A 23,364-nucleotide genomic window follows, 5' to 3' on the forward strand; every position below is an offset into this window, starting at 1 on the left:
AACATCCTTGTTCTTGGTGGTATGCATGGGGATGTGCTCAATATGTATACTTAGTATATGAAGCCTGATAATGTCTTATGCAGAATTTAATAGTAATATTAATATAGACTGCAATATGTATGACAGACATACTTAATTTCATATGCATTCATAATACATGAAAGATTATTATATTATTGGCCTAGTCTTAATTCATCTACTAAGTCCTATGAGGGGATAGGTTGGTGTGTGTAGGGAAAGGCGAGTAAATCCATCACAAGTGATGGTGAGCCCAAGATGGGTAGGGACGTAGTCCTGGGTCTTGAGGGAGCCTCTTTGTAGTTGGTGTTAGTGCCCTATGATAGTAAATCCCCATCCCTAATTAGGATTAGGAATAGGACTTAATATAATGAATGTTGAATGTGTTATGGATACTAATTCATGTAATAGTTTAAGAAATATGAATTGAAGCATAATAATGTATAGTAATGTGTGTTAATTCATTGGGAAACATGCAGCCTCCTAGTAGGGGACACTACATTCATATACACAAAACAATAGCCCGAATCCATGCAGTAGCATGATCCCTTCCCCATTCCTATCCTAAAGCATTCGATCTCACTCAAATCCAATCACATTTACCCTCTCAATCCACAAATCAAATTTTCAAGCAAAAGAGGGTTTCTCTCCCACACAATTTCTACCAAAATAGACTAACAAAAATGAACTGTAATTTTCTTTTAACCCCCAAAACACTATACATAATTTTGAATTAAAAATATATAAAATAATTCTTTTTCACCCATATTTCACCCTTGAACCCAAAACAAACATTTAAACATATTTGAATGCATACAACATTCATATTTTCATTAAAATCCCTATAAGCATATACTAACATTAATTTACAGAAAATTTATCGTTTAAACCATAAAACTCATTTTCACACTTTAATTCATGAGAAACATAAATTAGCACCAAAACACCCATGCACTTTTTACTAGACGTCCACATAGGGGTTAGGGTTCTAGAATGTTACCAACCATGGTATTTGGGTAATTACTTGACAGCAAAATAGGGAATTGTACTCGAATAAGTATGATGGGTTAGGGCTAATAGTTACGGCTAATGTGACATCTCCCATATAACCACCATTGGGGTATGCTCAGACCTATGGAGCTAGGTGGAGTCAATACCCTATACCTATAATCACTCCACAAATGTCAAGTGTATCTGTGCACGTTCATAATAGCGGAAGCATAGCAATATTCAACAAACAAGGTTTAAACGTCATAATCATAATCTTATTGCATTTAACTGATCTACTCACATTATTATTTAAATTCAACATCAATATTAATATCTAAAACACCATAAGCTCATAATCACATTTGATCCACATTTAACCAATATATCGCACATATTTAAATTGAAGAATAATAAAATCAGGCATAATACCATTTCATGCACATCACATGAAATATCCTCACCAAAGAATACATGAAGTCGTCACAAGGAACTTGTCACAATATTAGAAACACATCTCAATGCAATAACATCGATGACCGACATGTTGTGTCATGCCTCCAATTTCATATTAATAAATTAAATGAATAAACCTCACATTTATTAAATTACAGACTTCTTAAGTTGTCTGTCCCTGCATCATTGATAAATAATCATAGTATTTAATATTTAAATGAACCCATTTGAAAGGTAATTTAGATTAATTAAGTCATAAAACAATAAACAGATATCGGCGGCAGACCAGATCTGATGCATGTCAGATCTGTCTGCCTTTGCAGCAATCAAAAGGTTAATAATTAGTAGCAATTAATAATAAGAAGCAGTGATTAGTAATGAACAAGTAATTTTCTACATAATCAATGTCCAAAAAAAGAGGTGATCACTAAAGGATTAATTAATCCTTATCAAAGGATGCGATTAAGAATAAAGGAAGAGATATAATTTAGGGAAAGGTATGTCCACTTCCAATCAAAGGATACAACCTTTCGTTCCCATAAGATATTAATAAGGGATCAATACTCAGTCCAAGGGCAGTGGACAAGGAGATGAGTATTGCCTGAAACTTCATGTCAGAGAAGGTTCGACCCTCACTGCTGTGGTCATAGTTGGCATGAACATAACTCACTTAATGCCAAGTAATTATTTGGAATTCATATGGATATAGAATAATATGGATAGAGAACAACTGTTTATAATCTGAAATAATATAATAAATAATATATATCAGAAACATTATTAATAATATACACTGAGGAATAATAATCGATGAATTCACAATATATATATATATATATATTTTGATAGTTTAATAGCAGGGATTTTAGCTTGGCCTGCACCAGGAGAGGTGTACATACCCTACCCCCTTGTGGGATTTGAACTTGTGACCTCTCTTTCAAGAGCACAAGTTCTCCACCACTAGGCCAACTCAGGCTCTACAGTCAAGATATATATATCAATTAATATGATATAAAAGTAATTCAAAAGGGAGTACTGTAATAAGACTTACATTTTAAAAATATCAAATATTTATTTAATTTAATTTAATTTATGTACTTGTGCATTCATAACACATGACAAGCTATAATATTAGTGGCCTAATCTTAGTTCATCTACTATGCCCTATGAGTGGATAGGTTGGTGTATGTAGGGAGAGGCAAGTAAACCCATCACAAGTGATGGTGAGCCTAAGATGGGCAGGGACGTAGTCCTAGGCCTTGAGGGAACCTCCTTGTAGGTGGTGTTAGTGCTCTATGACAGTAAATCCCCATCCCTCATTAGGATTAGAGAAGAAGTTAAGATTGGACTTAATGTAATGAATGTTGAATGTGTTATGAATACTAATTCATGCAAAAGATTAAGAAATATGGATTGAAATATAAAAATGTATAGTAATGTGTGATAATTCATTGGGAAATAGGCAATTTCCTAGTAGGGGACATTACAATTGGTATCAAAGCACCGTTCCTACTAGCTTGAGGAACAAAAAGTAGTTAATGCAAGCTTACCAAACAAGAAGGGTTACATCCTTAGTCACCATGTTCACCGAATTTTCAGCTTAGGGTTCAAAATTCTGCGAACCTCTAAAAACTGAATGAAATTTGTAAAAATTCGTAGGATAACAGGTAGAAGTTTTTTCTGATAACAAGTTAGATGTTGTTGTCGGCAGGTATGACACTCTGCTTGTGCCGTAGGGGTTGATTTGGGTGAAGGGGTCCATTATGGTGGATAAGCCACACATGCTACACACCTCCACTTGTGAAATTTATAGACGACAAATTATCAGGAATGTTAATTTCGCAACAGCCATATTCACAGTATGGTTGATCACTTTGAAGGTTGACGCTCTGCTTGTGCTGCCGGTAGGGTTTGTTGGGAGACGGGGATAAATGTTAACTAATATTAAACAAGTTGTTGCCCGAAATAATGTTGTCGCCCGATATACTGTTAACTAATATATTAACATTTACTATATGTTGTGAGATTTAAAATTTAATATATTAAAAATTAAATATTTTAGAATATTTAATTCAAATTTTTAATTATTTATATATAAAATCTGATAAATTTAAATTAAATAAACAAATTTAATATTGTTTATTCTGATATTTTTTAGATATATTATTTATATTTTTCTAAAAAAGCAAATTTATATAAAGCAAATTTAATGACGATTTTTTCTTTTCGAATTTTTTCCTCCTGCTGAATGTCATCCGAATTCTATTGTTGGGGAATTCGAACTCGAACTTGAACGCGGTGACTTAGGTTACATCCACCATGAGCGAACAAATTGCCAATGAGATGAGAACTTTCATGGAACAAACCAATCAAACCCTCATAAGCCAAAATGAAGAATTGAAAAAACAAATCAAGCACTCCTCCAAGCTTTGTAGAACATGGGGAATTCAATCAATAACCTTAAGAACAATTCCGCAAATGGGAGAGACACAAGTTCAAACCATTCGGAAAATAATGGATCATCTATAGCTCGAGTACTCAAACCTCCTTTCCCACCTGTTGTGACGTTTTCACACATCGCCCCATTGCAAATGGGAACCCCCACTTTTTTCTGCTTTCTAAGATAGTTGTTGAGTCTTTAAGCTATTAGCGTTTCATTCATAAGAAGTGTAATTTGTCAGGAGCTGATCAAGTCTAGTCTCTCTCTCTTTAGGATGAAATGAGGTACAACACTTCCTTTGCCCAATCAAGCTTCCAACCTGCCTCTCCCAGCACTACCAGTGGGCGCCTAAGCCCGATAACTCCCATTGCCATCTCCCTCATATCCTTTTCATCTTACCATCTCACACCTTTCACTCCCTCTTCATCCCATAGTCCTTCCATCTTCTCTTTTATCCACCCTCACCTTCCACTTCCATTCCCTCCCATTCTCCGTCACCTATTTTCTTTCCATCCTTACTTCCTCTCATTTCCACTTCCCATACCTTTCTACCTTCTATCTTTACTTCCTACCTTTACCCTTCACCTATCACCCATCCTTCTTCCTCCACCCTCTATCTTTCATCCCTTATCCCTCCATCATCCTTCATCTCCATCACTTTATTTCTCTTACTTCCTAATACCCCATCCTTCACCTATCCTACCTTCCATTACCCCCACCTCATATTTATCTTCTACCTCTTATACCTACCACTCCCTACATCCTCTAACCTCATCTCATATCTCATACCCTTTATTCCCTTTAGCCGACCCATCCACTACCCAAATTTCCTTTTCCTACCTCCTACTCCTATCCTATCCTACCCTTGCTTACATCCTACATCCTACACCCAACCCCTTGCTATCTCCTTATAACTCCCCATGTCTCGACACCCCCTTTACCATCGTTCTTACCTTTTCCTAACCTCCCTCTCCTATCTACTACGTCACTACCCCGCTTTACCACCGTTCTTACCTTTACGTAAACCCCCGCAGCTCTTATCAAATCCCCCCCACGCCATTTAACTTACCCTCGTTTCCCTTCCTTACCTTCGTGGCTTTCCCTACCACATCCTACACCACCTCCTTGCCACGACATCACCTCAAAACTCTTTCCCTTCCACTGCATTTCCTTTACTCCCTTCCCACAACTATAGTGATGCTTGGGCCTCACAAACTAACAATGGAGAGCAAATATGAATTCTAAGGCATTAACAATGCCATTACAAACACCCACATCAGTGTGATTTCTTTGACCAATCAAAACACGGGCTGAGGGTTATTTTCCTTGATCGCTTCTAAGACATGAATTAAGTCCTTGCAACACTCCCTTTGACCATTTAAAAACAAAGCGAATCGAGTCTTGTGTTTCCAGTTGGCATCAAAGGCACAAACTAATCCTTGTCCTTTCCTATGCCCATCCAAGTTGGCGGCTAGATTAGCCAAAATCGAATTAAACTCTTGCAATTTTCTTTAATGCTTTTAAAGCACGAATTTGGACTTGAATGAATCACCTTTGATATAAAAATTTGGCCAAGGGATGGAATTCAAGGGACATTCCGCCTTTGACCAAGGACGTTTTGTCCTTTGACTTAGAGTGCCCACACAATTGCATGATCAAGTCTTCCTAGGCTAGGAACGCTTCATCCGTTGACCAAGGATGTCTTGTCCTTTGACTAGGGGCATCATCAATCAAGAATGTTATCCCGTCCTTTGACCAAGGACGTTTCGCCCTTTAACTAAGCACCTCTATGATTTGAGATTTATAAGGCCTCTCCTGGTAAAAGCAAAGAACGTCTTGGACGAATTTCGTTTTAGATAAGATAATTTAATGTGTGCAAGCACGAACAATTCATTTAATGGATGCAATAAGAGGGAGGTGAAATCATTTTGAACAAGTGCAAGGTACAATGCTGGCATTTAAGGTCTTCATTAAACAAAGGATGTGTTTGAACCGTCTCCTTAATTGAATCCCTTCCACGATGCGAGTTAGGTGTTTTGTTTAAAATTTGAATTTCAAGATCCAAAGTCGGCCTTATGAGTTAATTACAAAACATTTAATGTGGGTTACAAAGCAGCTCTATGTAAAGTTGTGATCCTTCTCTAAATGCCTATAAAGATGGTTTGATCATTCCATTTGATCAAACAGATAAAATGATATTGTTTGTATACCGCAATTTCAATCAGGTCATCAAGGACGAATTAATGGACAGCGATCTCCACCAAAACAAAGGCGAAGTCAAGTGATCTTGTGAGACAGCAAACCTTGTCATTTGATGTGACTCAGATTGAGATCAAGGCGAAACAATTTAAAAGAGTGAAGTTGTTAACTACATACAGCAAACTGATCATATTCCTCTGAAACCAATCTGTCCCAGGCACAGCGATCTCAATTTTGATCAAATGTTGGCAAGACATTCATTACATACCTCAACAAATTCATCATAAAGGAATGCGATTTTGACTTGGATTGGAACTCAGGCATCCGAAGCATTGAAACTGATTATGAAGTTCTTGAATTAGCGAATTGGAAAGAACTACTAATCTGTGTCACAATGTGACTGTATCTAGTGATTGATCAGAGAGCATATCAATCGAAAGGAGGCAATTTGGTTCAAGTGAACAATTAGATTAATATAATCAGTCTATTTTTGAAGTGTTTACAAGTCTGAAATGAGGTTTATTTCATCATCTTTATACGATATCGGACCTCATTATGAGACTGATCCAGTGCCTTATTCATCGTCTACATGAGGATTTTGTTTGAAATGCTTTAATTTGACATATTTTGATCATCTTTGAGAATTTGAAAGGCGTAGTTTATTAGCTTATATGGTCATATTCAATTAAGGATCAGATTTACGAACTAGAGTTTTGATCTAGGTGCAGAATTAAAAAGGCGATAATGAGAGATTTTGATGAATTGCCATTCTAAGGCATAATTTCTTAGTCTAGGTGATTGATTCTACTTACAAACATTGGCATCATATCATGGGACTAACTTGAACAACTCTCATAGGTAGAGTAGGGCTGGAGCACGGTTGACCCTCATCAAGCACTCAAGGATGAAATTTTCACAATCTTGAATTTCCTTCGGAAATCGAAGAATCATTGTCAGTATAGCCAGATGAAAGCTCAAGAAGGACGGAAGTGATCAAGACAGGATATAGTTTCATAAGAGTTAATCAAAGTTAGAAGATCAACTTGAGCAAAGTCATTATCACATCAGGAGCTTGGAAATGTTGAGTATCAAGAGATATGCCTCATTCATTTACACAACCTATGATGAAAAATCGAGCAAGTTGAGGTGGCGCCTATTCATCACTTATCCAATCATATCATTCTAAGATAAGGCATCCAAATTCAATGAACCTAACTCATCCATCAAAGAAGATAACTACCACATGGGCACAAAGTCCGATGCACCTACCGTCATCACCTATTGGTTGAATTTTCAAAGGACATGTGTCCCATCAAATGTAAGTTTATCATTGGTCAAGCATTAAATGCTTTGCAATGGGTGTAACAAGCCCTAATTAGGGTTTCTATCTTGTAATCTTGACCATTGATCGTGAATTAATTAGACCCACTAAATGGTAATGAGAGCACTATATAAAGGCTCCACTTCTTCATTTGTAAAAGGTTAATAGGGGATAATAGTTAGTAGCTCAATAGTAGATAATAATTAGTGTAGAGTAGGAAGAGAAGGCAAAGATTGTTGCCAAGATATTGCTGCAAAAGGCATGTAAACTTCATTGAAGATATGGTGAATTCTATGTGTTGATTCAACAATTTGCATGATCTCTACTTCTCATTTATTTTCATGTTGTTTAGATGAATAGAAGAACTTTGTGTATGATCAATGGTGAAATTCTTATATCCATACTACTAACACCTTGCTGATGATAAAGTGCCCTGTGGAGTCAACTGGATCCATCTTAGCCAAGCTTAACTTCAATCATTCCTTCATTGATATGCATCAACTTGATGGTGTCTATGCCTGTGGTGATGATTTGAAAATCATAAAGCTATCCTTAGGAGATTGGACTAGCCTTGTGGAGATGTTCGCTGTATGTCAAAGCAAAACTTAGTTGAATTCCACCAAAGGTTGTCCATTGCTCTTAAATTCTTAGAGTTCGAATAGCCTTCTCAACCCTTATCCTTTTTCCTTTTTTTCAATCAACTGAAATTCCACTTTCCAACTATATTCAAAGCATTCAAGCGTTCAACGTAAGTCCACCTTGTGATTCTAGCAATATCACATCAAATACAACTGAGTCTATCCAAGAGCACGTCAAGACCTGACATGTAAGAACCTTGGAGTCATCCCACTTGATCACGCAGATTAGCATTTGGGAGTCTTTGTTCAAGAGAGGATAGAATACTTAGTATTTTATTCTGTGTTGCATAGTGCGTAAAAGCACCATCAACACTACCTAGGGAAGATATACCAAGGGTAGAAGAAGAAATTGACCCATCCACAAATAGCGCTGAAGATATTGCTAGGGCTTATGTAAATCTTGAACCGAAAATTAGGGAATTTATAACATTTAGGGAATTTTGTGAAGCCAAGAGACATGAGGTACCTAGGAAAGAAAAGAGGCAACCAAATAAGGACTTGAGACATATAAGGTGAATAAAGTAACACTTCCAAACTTTGATGGATCAGATAAAATCACAGCCCATGCCTGGTTGCAAAAGTTGAACACCTAATTTACCCTTAGTCCAATGATAGAGGAGGATGCAGTCCAATTTGCTATCCTACATTTGGAGGGATCGGCCCATGAATGGTGGTACCATGGAATCCACACCCAAGGGCACCAAAATATAACTTCCTATGATGAATTCTCACAAAAGCTTATTAAAAGGTTTGATAGAAAACACCCCCAAGAAGATTTTAAAAAGCCGACTCAGTTGAAACAGCAAGAAATAGTAGAAAGTTACATAGCTGAATTCCAAAGAATCTCAGTCCGAGTTTCAGGAGTTGATGAAGATACGCTTACCTATCTATTTGTAAGTGCTCTTAATCCAATATTTCTTGAAGATGCCATTGAAAAAGCCTTAAGACTAGAAATTTCATCAGCAAGTAACAAAACCCCAAGCAGCCATACTAAACCTTTCCACAAGGAAGATGGATTTCACAAAACTTTATCTACCAAAGAAGAACGTGATGAGCTCAAGAAAAAGAACCTATGCTACAAATGCAGGGGACCTTGGGAGCATGGGCATATTTGTCATGAAAAGAAGAAACTATGCAATACATGCAAGGGGGAATGGGAACCTTGTTGATTTTATAGATCAGACTGAAAGCAGCAAACAGAAAATAAAACAAGAACACATAGAACACAACTGTACCCTGGGAAAACCTTCCTCTTGGAGGTAAAAAACCCAGCAATGAATATCTTAGATTAGATTAGATTAGATCAATCACAGTAGCAGATTTTACAATATCACTGATTAGGGCAGATGCTAGGGCAACTTATCTTGCACAATATACTGAAGGGTTTGACCTTGAACACCTCGCTGCTCTGTACAGTCACTGTCAATAGATTCAGCAGCCTAGAAGACAAGTTCGCCAGCCTTGAGTGAGGTTCGCTTAACCAAGGATCAAGTTCGCTCTGCTCAAGATGAAGTTCGCTAGACCAATGAAGAAGTTCGCTCAGCCTTAGATATTATTTGCCTGATTGAAGACAGTTGGCTTGCTGAAGTTTGCTGACTATGAATGACAATTCGCTGATGATTGTGCTTGATTTGATCCCAATTCACCTTGTATATATAGATGACAATGCCTTCCAAAACCTCTAGTCGGCCTTGTATCTTTTGGCACCAAGAATCATAAATTACATAAATGATTTACAAGTTACGCATATATAGGTCTTGACCTATTACATAATTACAAGTTACATAAATCGCCCAAATAGGGCCGATCCAAACAAGGGTAAATATGACAAAGTGAATTATCAACATGGCTAAGGCTGACAGGCCAATTAGCCATTAGGTGTGCTAGGTCGGCCCTAGAAGGATCCGACCTAGCTACACATCAACACTCCCTCTTAGCTGGGAGGAGTCCTTCTCAATATCCAAGTCACATAGTGACAACCGCCATGGCTACTCCCATGAATGGAAATACAAATGAACACAACCACCATGGCTACTCCCAGAGGGTGGGTCCATCATGGCTACTCCCATGAGTGGAAATGCAAATGAACACAATCACCATGGCTTCTCCTAGAGGGTGGGTCCATCATGGCTACTCCCATGAATGGAATTACAAATGAACACAACCACCATGGCTACTCCCATGAATGGAAATGAACACAAGTGCCCATCACGGACTCCTCGACGTGATGTCGTCATCATGACGTTCACCATAGCTACTCCAAGAGGGTGAACAAACACAAGTGCTAAATCATGGAATTTCTTCCATGACATCCACCATGCCTACTCACAGAGGGTGGAAGAGGGTTTTTACCTCAAACTTCTCCCAGAGAAGAGTGCATTACCACCATGCCTACTCGCAGAGGGCAGAACAAGGGCTAACACCTCAAACTTCTCTTGTAGAGAAGAATGCATTAACAAGGGATTGCACCTCGAACTTCTCCCTACAGAGAAGAACTCATTAACAAGGGATTGCACCTCGAACTTCTCTTTCACAGAGAAGAACTCATTAACAAGGGCTTTCACCTCAAATTTCTCCATCACAGAGAAAAATGCATTAACCAAAAGATGTGGCTTCCGCTGAAGCTGAAATGTCAAGCTCCCTTTGAAGTTGAAATCAATTTTCTGACCTCCTTGTCCAAGGTTACCTCTAGTTAAGTATCACGAACTCAACTTTATGGCAGCAAGCTGTGTCTCTAGACTTCAGCTTGTGATGCTTCCTCACAGGATGCCTCAAAATCTTCCTTCCTTGAAGAAACGCTTCCAACCATCATCTCAGTTCTATGACTGCAAGCTTCAAGTTATTTCTCCCTTGAATGCTTCTTGGTCTATCCTTTCTTTATCTCGAAAGACCGCATGTAGAGCATAAGCAGGAGCGCCTATTGCTTCACTAAAATCCTCTTCATATTCCTCCTGAATGTCAATCTCTTTATTGCAAATAGAATTCCAAAACTCTATAACCTGAAGAGCAACAAGTTGTGATGAAATGTCCTGCATGTAAGGGGCAAGTTTCTCATGGTAAGTACATTCAAATGCAGCATGTCGTATGCAGACATCTGCTGACAATGTAAATAACACACATATTTAATGACTACATATGCAATTCATGAACATTAATGGACTACTTATCTCTTTATTGTCTCTGTTGCAGCCACTTTACTTTTCCTGAGAACACAAAGGAAATTCTTTCCCAAGGATGCACTCAGATCGGAATTGTCTGCTGCTCCAAAGAATGATGTCAACTCCACTGACGAGCAAATCAGGCATGCATCGCTGCTGTACCAGATCTGAAACAATGACCATCATTGTTGTCTCCAATGCGGATCGCTCCACTTTCAAAATATGGAAGCCACAATAGTTGCCCAGCTGTATAGAATTCTGAAAGTATCCACACACTTATAGCTTCTTCCTTTATTGACTGAAAAATGAGAGCATACAGCCAAAACTCTTGGCATTTCATAAGGTTATCCAGATGTTTCTTCATTTAATTTTTCAGCTCCAACTTCACACAACTTCTCTGAGTCACGATCAATAACTAGACGTCTGTTTGTGCAAATCTGATCGGATCTTGCGTAGACCCGGCTTTGATACCATGTTGATTTTATAGATCAGACTGAAAGCAGCAAACAGAAAATAAAACAAGAACACATAGAACACAGCTGTACCCTGGGAAAACCTCCCTCTTGGAGGTAAAAAACCCAGCAATGAATATCTCAGATTAGATTAGATCAATCACAGTAGCAGATTTTACAATATCCCTCATTAGGGCAGATGCTAGGGCAACTTATCTTGCACAATATACTGAAGGGTTTGACCTTGAATACCTTGCTGCTCTATACAGTCACTGTCAATAGATTCGGCAGCCTAGAAGACAAGTTCGCCAGCCTTGAGTGAGGTTCGCTCAACCAAGGATCAAGTTCGCTCTGCTCAAGATGAAGTTCGCTAGACCAATGAAGAAGTTCGCTCAGCCTTAGTATTATTTGCCTGACTGAAGACACAGTTCGCTTGCTGAAGTTTGCTGATTAGGATGCAGATCGCTGACTATGAATGACAGATAATTCGTTGATGATTGTGCTTGATTTGATCCCAATTCACCTTGTATATATAGATGACAATGCCTTCCAAAACCTCTAGTCGGCCTTGTATCTTTTGGTGCCAAGAATCATAAATTACATAAATGATTTACAAGTTACACATATATAGGTCTTGACCTATTACATAATTATAAGTTACATAAATCTACCAAATAGGGCCGACCCAAACAAGGGTAAATATGACAAAGTGAATTATCAACATGGCTAAGGCTGCCAGGCCAATTAGCCATCAGGTGTGCTAGGTCGGATCCTTCTGGCATAGATGTGGAAAAAGAGGTTGAGCCAATAAAATAGAAGCAACCTTTGATAAAGAGATTGAACAAAGTCCTAGCAAGAAAACAAGGTATGACGAAGGAGATCTTAAGAGTATACAATCAAAAGAAAATGGGACGACGAACAGATGGAGCTTTATGGAGGAACAAACCTAGTAATCATGGCACCCTCCTATCCTTAAGATCTAGAAGTAGAATCTCCATAATAATACTCTGCAAAAATATTCAACTTCGGCCTATTCTCAAGATTAACCACTGTATGTACAGCAGCAATCTCTACTTGTGTATGTGTAACATGCTCCAATTTAGAGCTCTTGTATTGCATCAAAGAAATATCCTCCTCATGAAGGAATGTGCATTCATTTTCCAAGATGGAAAATGGGTCTTCTCACTGATCTTCTTCATGTACACTGTTGTAGTCATCTCCAACAAAGCCCAACAGCCTTTCAAATACATCTACTTCATCGTCTGCCAATAGGTTTGCTCTCAAGCCTTCATTTAAGATGCATGGTGTGACCTCTTGCTTGTACAATGTCTCTTGTGCTTTGTGGGAGAGGCTTTCCTTCTCTTCTGTTTTGAAAAATGATTGAGAAAAACTACTAATTTAGTCAAATTCAAGAGGGCTGAGAGGGGCCTTCAATTCTGCATCATTTGAATATACAAGATACATGTACTCTTCTACAAGACTTGTCTGAACAACAGCAACATCCTCCTTTCTTCCATTTGCACATTGAATGTTCATAATTGCACATTCCTCATTCATCATGAGCATGTGATAACCCCCACGATATCACCTGATGTAAATTATTAAATAATGTTAAATCTCTAAAGAGGAAATAAATCATTAAATATTGTAAATTAAATAAGGTTAATATAAATAAACGATTAAAATTTTAATGTATTTAATATATAAGATAATAAAGAAAAATATTATTAAATATATTATTAAAATATCTGTATTTAATATATAAAATAATAAAGAAAAAATATTATTAAATATATTATTAAAATGTCAATATATTTAATATATAAAATAATAAGGAAAGTATTATTAAAACAAATTATTATTACAACATTATAAACTTAACTACGAACTATTAATAAAGACAAGTGTTATTAATTTAAAACATTAATACCAAACTCTACGAACTATACCAAACACCAAAGGAGGCCCCACCCCACGATTACCCCCCTGCACAAGTGGTACCATCGCATCCCTTCATGCGGAAGGGAACCCGTGGAGGGATACAACCCTTCACGGGGTATAAGGGAGGACACAGCAGCATGTAGAAGGGGGGAAGAAGGCAGCGGAAAGGATAAGGAGGACTGCTGCGTGGATAGAGGAAGAGGTCTGAAAGCTACAGCTACAGGTTACGACAGGTAAGTAATGTAAGTAATTAATGCTTATATACGTTAATGAATATAATTAATGCTTATTTAATGTATATATTAATGAATATAAGTAATTAATATTTTAATATATATATTAATGAATGCATATTTAATATATATTTTAATGAATGTAATTAATGCTTATTTAATATATATGTTAATGAATGTAATTAATGCATATTTAATATATATGTTAATGAATATTTTAATATATATATTAATGAATGGTTTTTAGATATTAAAGAATATGTGTAAACATATGTTAATGAATATGTGAAAATAGATGTTAATGAATACATATTAATGAATAGTCAGGAATATACGTTAATAAATAAATGTGAATATATGATAATGGATATTTCCTGAATATACGTTATGGAATACATGTTAAGTTAGGAACATGTAAATGTAGATTATGAAATGGCAAATAGTAATAAATTGTAAAATGTAATATAAATGTGATTGTATGATGGAGGCTATAGAGAGGAAACTCCCTTAGCCTAATGGAGGGATTATGATAATCCTTGGTAGGCAGTATATACTGAATATCTATATGCATATATGTATGGCTTGGTTAACAAAGTTCATCCAAGAAGAGATGGATCTGGCCGGTCCCCTCTGGTAGACTTGGATGATGGGATGCATCATCCAAAGCAAGGAATTGACATATGGTCTTCCTTGGATGGCTTGGGTGTAAGAAATTACACCCAAGACAGGAATCAAATTAACCTTCGATTTCCTGGATGGCTTGGGTGTAAGTAGTTACATCCAAGACAAGAATCGAATTCACCTTCGATTTTGTGGATGGCTTGGAACCAAGATGGGTTCCAAGAAGGCAAGCTCCACAGCCGCCTAAGGACATACCTCCATATGGCATTCGTATCCTTTTTATTAGATAAGAATTGTGATTAGTGTTAATTAAGTATTTTAAAGTTAAATTGCAAGTTAGATTAGTTATATATATATATGTATATTTGTTGTATTCTAACAATCTGTTTTGCAGGACAGTGATCTCTAACTAGTAGGGACATTACAGAGCATCTGGTTTTACATCTTCCCATGCTGATTTTAAGCTGTACGGCTGAATGAAACTCGCGGGGAGTGTGTAATAGGTTGATAGGAATGGGAAGGAATAGGCTGGGAATAGTTATGACTTCAAAAATCGGGCCTTTGCATTGAGGGAATGGGCTGTATAGGGAGATTCATGGCTGCAAATTGTTCCTTAAGAACCATCAAGTCATTAGAAATTTAAAGACAGTTCTTTCATTGTAACTACCTTATTAGGATCATGACTCTTAGTGAGAGGGGAGGCAGGTGGGCTGCAAATTTGCAGAGGATCATGTTGGACAGGTTTAGAAGATGCATATGATGACTTGAATAAAGGGGTTACAGTTATCAGAGAAAGCTTTCCAATCATAACAATGTCTTGCTTAGCTTGAATGGCAATATTATAGGCTTGAGGGAGAGTATGGCCACTTAGCATCTTAATCATAAGTTAAATTGGAGTCTAATGCTCTTAGAAAGATAAATCTTGGAGGATGTCCCAACTAGTATCTTCTCCCATGTCTTGTTGAACCTTGTGTTGAGGTTGTCAATAGATTTCATCATTGCTCTCTTCATTGTAGCAAGATGCTGAATCAGACTTACACAATCAGACCTCTCCCTGAATTTCTCACAAATACAACACCAAACTGATCCCAACTTGCAATGGATGATTGTGTTAAACCTCAAAACCATTCAAGTGCTTTGCCTTTGAGAGAAATAGCCAAGAGCCTTAGGGAAATCTTCTTATCTGCAATATGGTGTATTTAACATCATGACTGCCTAGCTATTGAAAACCAAAAACTTTCTAATTGGGGAGTCGTGATTAAATTACATCACAAAATATTTGGAAATAAGCTACTTAAGACACTATCCTCAGCAATGCATTGACTTCATGGAACAATGTTCTATTGTCATTGATTCAAGTATAGCAGCCATAAAAAATCAACAAGCATTAAATGAAGACATTCACATAATGCATCAACTTCATGGTTCAAGGTTCATTTGTCATTGATTCAAGAATAGCAGCTACAAAAAAATAAAATTTCGTTGTTTTCACTATGACAAGTGCAAAATGCAAATTGATTGTGGTGATTACGAGCTGCAAATGGATGAGTGGATTAGTTATAGGGAGGGTGTAGGGTTTGATAAAAAAGTGAACTTTGTAAAGGCAAATAAAGAGAAATGTCTGGAGTTGGACATCCTTGGGATGGTCAGGGGATATCATTGGCATCCTTGAGACGTAGGGCCTCATCAAGGGGTTGTTTTAGGGACATGTCCCTGAAATTTATGCGGATAGGCAATAGCTAGGGGTCATTCCTTGTCCTGGGTACCATGAGATTTGGGAGGGATGCACCCTTGTATTGATGTGTAAGTTCAATCTAGCTGGTTTCTTGAAGAGAAGCAATGTTCCATGGATGGTTGTAGAACCATTGGCTCAAGCAAGGGAGCTTGCATAATTGTTTGTTTTTACAGCTGATGTTTATGTCACTGCCAGTTAGTTGTTTTATTATGCAACTTCAGTTTCTTTATGAGCAGTTTTGCAATCACCTTGAGACATAAAAGAACAGGTAGAGTAATGACTGTAGATGACATCTTTTCTTCTAGAGTCTTTCTAGCTTCCTTTTTGAACCTGTAAAGATGTTAAAATTTAAACATCATATAACTTAATGGGGAAAATTGTAAAAGGTTAGTTGAGCAGGAAATTGATTGTTAATTGCTTAGAGTGCCTTAGAGAGGTTGACCATGACAGAAAAGTGAGTTGAGAAAGTTTCAGAGATTGTATAATGTTTTTGGACACGTTTATGTAATAAATGTCCATGAAAGCCTCAAGTAGGTATTCTTGTAATAGCACAAGGAAACGGTAGCAAGAGGAGGAATTCCCTAACTCTTCTGGTGTTTGTTTTTCATCCCAAATCAGGTTTCTCTAGGCCAAATTTGTCTTGGGCACTTGTGTTTTTTGTTTTCTTAATCTTGTTTATGTTTGGTTCTTGCTTTCTAGTTAGGAACAGTTGACAATCAAATCTAAGCACATGGTAGCTGTTTTTCCATTAATTGTATAAAGGACAACCTATCCAATCAAGTTATTGTTATAAATAAATAAGATTCACTGATGAGTTAATTAAGAGAATATCAATACTAATTATGGATAATAAAAGAGAACAGGAATATAAAAAACAATTTTTATAAAAAAGAGTGATAATTTTTATAAAATAGAGAAGAGTAGGTATGCTTGTGACATCTCAAGGAAATAGTGGCAAGAGGAGGAATTCCTACACTCTTCTGGTGTTTTTTTAATCTCTAACCTGCAAATTTATGCTCAATTCCCAAATCTGGTCAAAGAAGAGTTATGGAGCTCACTTGCAGTTTGAGGATGCCAAAAGAAGAGTAAAAATCCAATGGCAGTGGTGATAATAAAGGGGGTGATTAACCTCTTAACTACATAATGCAAACGTTAAGTCCCCAAAATGATGGAACAAGCATCTATGATAACATTCATTTCACCTCAACACCACAAGTAATTGATTATCTTAGGTTTTTAGCTTTATATGATTAGAGTAATGAAGCAGTCAAATCACATACCATCACCCATAAACATAATGAAGAGATTAACTAAGTAGAGATAAAAAATTGCAATACTTGGAGAGAATGTTCCGAAAATAAAAGGGAATGGAGGTTACAAAGGTGTATCTGGTGGTCCTCTCCTCTTCCAAAGCCCAACTCCTCTATTCGCAGCTAGGTCCACATGATTCTCGTTATGCTTCACTGTGAAAAATAATATAGTCAAATTCGGAAGCCAACCACTTAGCTTCATCAATAATGGCCTATATTTGCTAAGCTTTAACATTACATTGTACAACCTTTCATAGTGTTGACAATAATTTGACATTCACCTTCCACAATTAGATTCTTCTAACCCAAGAGAATAGCTAATTGTAGATGTTTGAGCATGGCCTTAGCCGCTTCATGATTAGTGTATATTGACATGTGTCAAGAATAAATACCAGAACTGGCTGCCTTTGCCAATTTCTAAAGAAACCATCACCTACCAGGCCAAGGGACCCCTGGAAACTCCACTGGAATTTTCTTTTATACCTTGAGGAGTGGGTGCCACACAACCTGAGGCTTTATGTACCTATCCAATGCTAACCCATTACCAGGGTTGTAAGATAGTTTAGGATTATGCAATTTTTGTTGAAGATTGGTGTTGCAATGTAAAAGTTTAAAAGCACCCTCCTCAACTACTTATGAATCCCATCAATACTTGCTCTTGGTTAGTCTCCATTTGCTTCTTCCAAGTAGAGGATATGATGCTCCAAATCAGTGTGAAATAATCCAGTTGCAATCTAGATCTTTGCTTTTGGATATGGCATATATGTATCATCTTCCTGGGAATAGCTTTAATCAATTACGCATATAGCTGCTTTACTATTTATTAGTCTCTAAATTATTAAAATCTTGTACATCTATTGATTCCAAATGTTACAAACTTGCCAGTTTTGAAAGCAAAAATGAATCTCAATGTACATATCATGAATAAAGGTTGCAGATCATCCCATTGGGATGTGTGCACAAAATGGCAAAATACATGATAGGCACTCTTGACTTGAACTTGCATGTAATCTGTCTGAGAGCAGCAAAAACTAATATACCAGGCCTACCTTAAGACAGAATACAGTGGAGCACTATCTTGACACAAGAATTATACCAGAACCGAACTCCATCAGTTGGACAAGGATTATGCAAAATCTAGGCTGATCTCGGGAAAATAAATAATACAACAGCAATTAAATTATTAATAGTACATCTCAACATTTACATGAAATTCCAATTCATTATCATTGTAAAGTACAACTAGATTCAGCATGTGAACAGAAAAATGTCAAATTATGATGAAAATTGCATACTTAAGGGCACTGATGGTACCCAAATACTTGTCAACTCCAGAAGAATATCCCTGAGGTAGTGTTATACGAGACTTCTTAATTAAGGTTTCACTCCTCAAGCTCACCCAAATGTAGTTCTGAACCACTTACATTATATTTTAACTTCTCAATACCTTTTAAGTTTTATTCTAATGCCTATAAACTGACAATTCACGTATATGTAACTTTTATTCTAATAACACCAGGGCAAGGGTAAATCTTACCTAATCCACTGGTTACTAAATGTAGCTTAATCCACAAGTTACTAAATAAAGCTAGCCAATAGTTAAGCCTGCCACTTACTGGTTATCCCATACCCACCATATGCATCATAATACCCTGAGCTTAGGTAGACAACAGAATTAATGCAATGAAAATAGTTCAGACTATTTGGTTTCTTTATTAAAGATTTCAGTGACATACCTTCTGAAATCAATCTTTACTAACAGAGTCAACTCCTTTTTTGGATATGTAAGTTTTAAATGACAATTGTGTCACCAATCAAAATGAAAAGACATGTTTATATGATAAATGCTGTTAAGTTTTAATGTGACAATAGAACAAAGACCAATGGAAAATTAATATACAGTGTACTTACAAAATTTAATATAGGACCATTCAAACAAGGAACAGATTGATTGAAGGGCCTGCAATAAAATTATTGTTTGGAGGGCCCATACCAAAAGTCTTCCAGGTCACAAAAATAAAATCAAGGTTATCAATAAGGTTGAATAAGTCAGTGATATTGAAACAATAAATGAATATAAACAATTATTGAACTTGAAGCTTCATAACCTTGAGGTTATTCTTATATTCTTTAGATTCAAATTTGCTTCTTAAAAAATTTCATGATATGTCATTTTCATATGTCAAAGCAGCCAAATTGAAAAAGAAAGTATTTACTTTGGAAATAGTCCATGCAGCATCTGTGAATGATTAAAGACTTTTGAAACTGAATGGTGATTGAATGTTTGATTTATATATTTAGCTGATTTTTCCAGTGCTTCTGTACTTGCAGACTACATATGAAAATTTCAGGTACCGGTCCGAGAATAGAATTAATCCTTATGATCAAGGAGCAAGCAATAATTTTAGGGAAGTTTTCTGCACAGGGATTAGACCATCAAAGAACAATTTCCGGGCCAGGGTAGAACAAGATGTGCCAAGACAGACTGTGTATGTTCCTCCAAATACAGAAAGTCAAGATGATGCTGGAAATTTGCGTGTGAAAATTGGTTCTGATGTAGAAGCAGGTGAATCATCAACTGGAGTACATGGTCTGGAAGGGGAAAACAATGAAGAATTGCAGAGTCAACATAGCAATAGTCATGATGTTGGTTTAGACGTTAAAGATGGCTATGAGGATGCATTTGCGCGTGCTATAGGCCGGCCTATTTCCTCAGAGAACATAGATGCAAGAACTGGAGCTTATTCCAGACGCTCTAGTTGGGGTCGAAGAAATGAGAATTTTGAAATTTCACCTGAGATACTTTCTCTGGGTTCAGGAATTACAGAGAGTGCTCGATTCAGTGGGCACATTACACCACCAGGAAACAGGTGAAAGTCAAGTGCTCATGTTTCAGATTCCTTTTCTACTTCAAATAGTTCCTGTGAGGATGATCCAGGACAGATTTCACTCTCTGAAATTATTCTTTTGAACATTATTGTGGCAGCTAAAGTAACAGTTTCTCTTAATGAACTTGTATAGGGTTTGGGCCCCTCTTATTGGGTCCTTTTGCGTCCAAGCTATTTTTGGATTCTTTAGATATTTTTGTTTGGTAACAGTCTACCATTGCACCTCTGATTTTCTATTGGAACTTGTAATTTTAAGTGGCTTTGACCTGCTTTGGTCATTCCATCCTGATCGACTATTGAAACTTGTACTTTTGAGTCACATTGACCTACGTTTGTCATTTGTGGACATTAATAGAATTCCTTTTTTTCATATTCACCCTTGTATAAATATAAAAATCCATTTTTTTACAACTTACGAGTTTCAGTACATAATCAACATTTTGCTGAAGCTTCTGAACTGTGTGAAATGATGTTTAATAATAATTTTTCAGCTACACCTAGCTTCTTTTATGGTTGATCAACATAAAAGTCAAACTAAAGTTTACTTGCAAGTGAATATTCATGCCCAAAATCTATAACATTTCAGAATTTTTCAGTGCATATTCCAAGCTATCATTAATATGTAGAAAGTCACCGATTTGGGAGAAGAATTTTCTAGTGACCAAAAATTTGAGGACTGTTTGTGTTTTAGATCACATGGGTGATAAAAACTGCAGAAGCAGGATACATAATTATCTTTTTTGTGGGGGATGTCTGTTTGGCAGTTCCTCTGTTAAAATAATATCATCAATGCTCCAATTTGAGTTTCCAGATTTGGCTATTTACAAATGGACTGACTTTGCTTCATTATTTTATGTATTAATGCCGGCTTCACTATGTTAGTGTTTTAATTTGTCCTTTTCAGGACATCTCAAATCGTAAGTATGTGCGGAAATTCTCTCTTCAAATTTGCAGGCGATGCTCCGTGATATAATCTTCTCCTAAAAGCTAAATAATAAACAAATTTGCTACTTATGGACATTGCACAGTTTTATCATCTCGGGTTTTTGCATGAATATGAAATACCTGAATGCAAATGAGATCTATATTTTTATCATAGAGGTTGGAGCACAAGATTTGAAAGTTTATTATCTTACCACAAGAATTTTCTGTTATATATCTGAATAATAATATAAACTGGAAAACAAATACTATTCACTGGTGAAAATAAAGGCTAACGAATTTGTAGTGACAATACGATTGATTAAACATGAGAAACTTTCTAGAACAATTTGAAATGTTATTTTGAGATTGAAGATAGCAATTCTTTAAAATCTACAAAGCTTCTTATAAAAAGAGAATATAGGTGCTACACAACTTGATCATAGATTGCCTTATGGAATCTCATAACAAAACACAATAATCTGACTTAAAAGTTGAATGAAAACTTCAGTTGCATAAATATTGCACAAACTCTCATTTGTCTTGCATTTTGTGTGGCAATACAAAGTGAAAATTGCAACTTTCCCTTTTGTTTTTAAGTTCTTTGATTGGGCATGGTTTCTTAATGTGTTTATCATTTTGAGTTGTTGTGTTAGCATTGCCAAGCAAAAAGTGACTTCCCTTTATGTTTTTAACTTGTCTTTGTTGGTCACACATTTTCCTCATTTATCTACCTTTTAGCCAAGTCGTGATTTCTTTCTAGCTTCACCACCTTAACTAAGTTGCGATTTCCTTTTAGCTTCACCACCTTAGAGTGGCATTGACTTCATTACTTTGTTCTCTGTCATGGTTTTCTAATGACATTGCCACCCTCGATTGCCATTTCAGTAGATATTTGCCAATTCTTTGTCACTATTTTGGATTGGCTGTGCCACTTAAAATGTGTGACATCTTCGTGTCTAGAACCTCTTTAACATTGTCGCACTTCAGTTGTGGTAGAGCCACTTAAAAAGTGCAACTTTCTCTTGACAATTATTTAAACATTTCAAACTTTGTGTCTAATCTCCTACCTGTGCTGATTTTCGCTCATGCCAATTGAATCGACTTCTAGAGGATTTATTATCCATTTTCCAACTTAATTACAACTTCAAATCTTTATCACTATATCATCTTCCCTTTTTACTCTAGTGCTATTAACCTTCAAAAACTTGATCCATCTTTGTTTGCCATTCCTTATCCATGTTCAATCTGCAAAATTTGATGGTAGACAAACAAGGCCAACGCTGACAACTTGACAAGACTAAAACTTGGTTGATATGATGAGACTGACATGGTTTATTGACTGCAAACTTGCTTATCAAAGTTGTGTAGGGTTGTCCATATGCCAATGTTCACCTTTTGTTGTATATAGCATCCAATTCGACATGCAACAGGCACATGAATGATAACTGGTGTAGATGTGTCGTGTTAAGGGTTCTGCCTATTGGTCTCTCTCCTTCTTCATCAGTGAAAGTCAAATATATTTTCACAGAACGAAATCTAAACTGGAGCTTGTGGAGTTTCGCTCACTTGCATCATTTGAAAGCATCTCAGGCGGTCTAATGGACCCTGAAATTGGATTTGTGAACTGTGCAGCAAGCTAAATATTTGCATTCATCGATGTTTTAGTAGAGGTAGATATAAAATTTATTGTAAGTGAAGCTACCTACAGCATATTCTAGTGCATTAGATATAGGTTTCAACTTATTCAGTTTTGTAACTTTTTGAATCTACTTCACATGTTGAAAGAAATTTATCGTATCGACTAACTCAAAGAAACAAGGGAATGTTAATGTTTCACTCGTAAATTTGTGATTAAACTAGAAAAACATGTGTAGCACGAGCCGATTCAAATGCATATCGGTATGCATGATTTTGGCTATAAAATATAGGTAGATATGTTCATTATTTGTCTCTAACATGAACTCGACAACCTCATATCTATTATGTTAACTTAATTATTTATAACAGACACCAAGTTTCCACAATCCATTAGATATCATCTAG

At 36.4% G+C, this 23,364-nt stretch overlaps 1 protein-coding gene across 3 annotated transcripts in view; it reads left to right on the plus strand.

Annotated features, from left to right (window-relative positions):
- The window catches only part of LOC131051708 (protein S-acyltransferase 8), a 61,468-nt gene extending 40,695 nt beyond the window's left edge, over positions 1 to 20,773 (plus strand). For all 3 annotated transcript variants that reach the window (XM_057986319.2, XM_057986318.2, XM_059221354.1), the window contains one exon: positions 19,841 to 20,773. In XM_057986319.2, coding sequence (XP_057842302.2) covers positions 19,841 to 20,383 — 543 coding nt within the window. In that variant the 3' untranslated portion in view covers positions 20,384 to 20,773. The remainder of the gene's footprint in view (positions 1 to 19,840) is intronic.
- Positions 20,774 to 23,364: the final 2,591 nt, after the last annotated feature.

Source organism: Cryptomeria japonica, chromosome 5, assembly GCF_030272615.1.
Source record: "Cryptomeria japonica chromosome 5, Sugi_1.0, whole genome shotgun sequence".
NCBI lineage: Eukaryota > Viridiplantae > Streptophyta > Pinopsida > Cupressales > Cupressaceae > Cryptomeria > Cryptomeria japonica.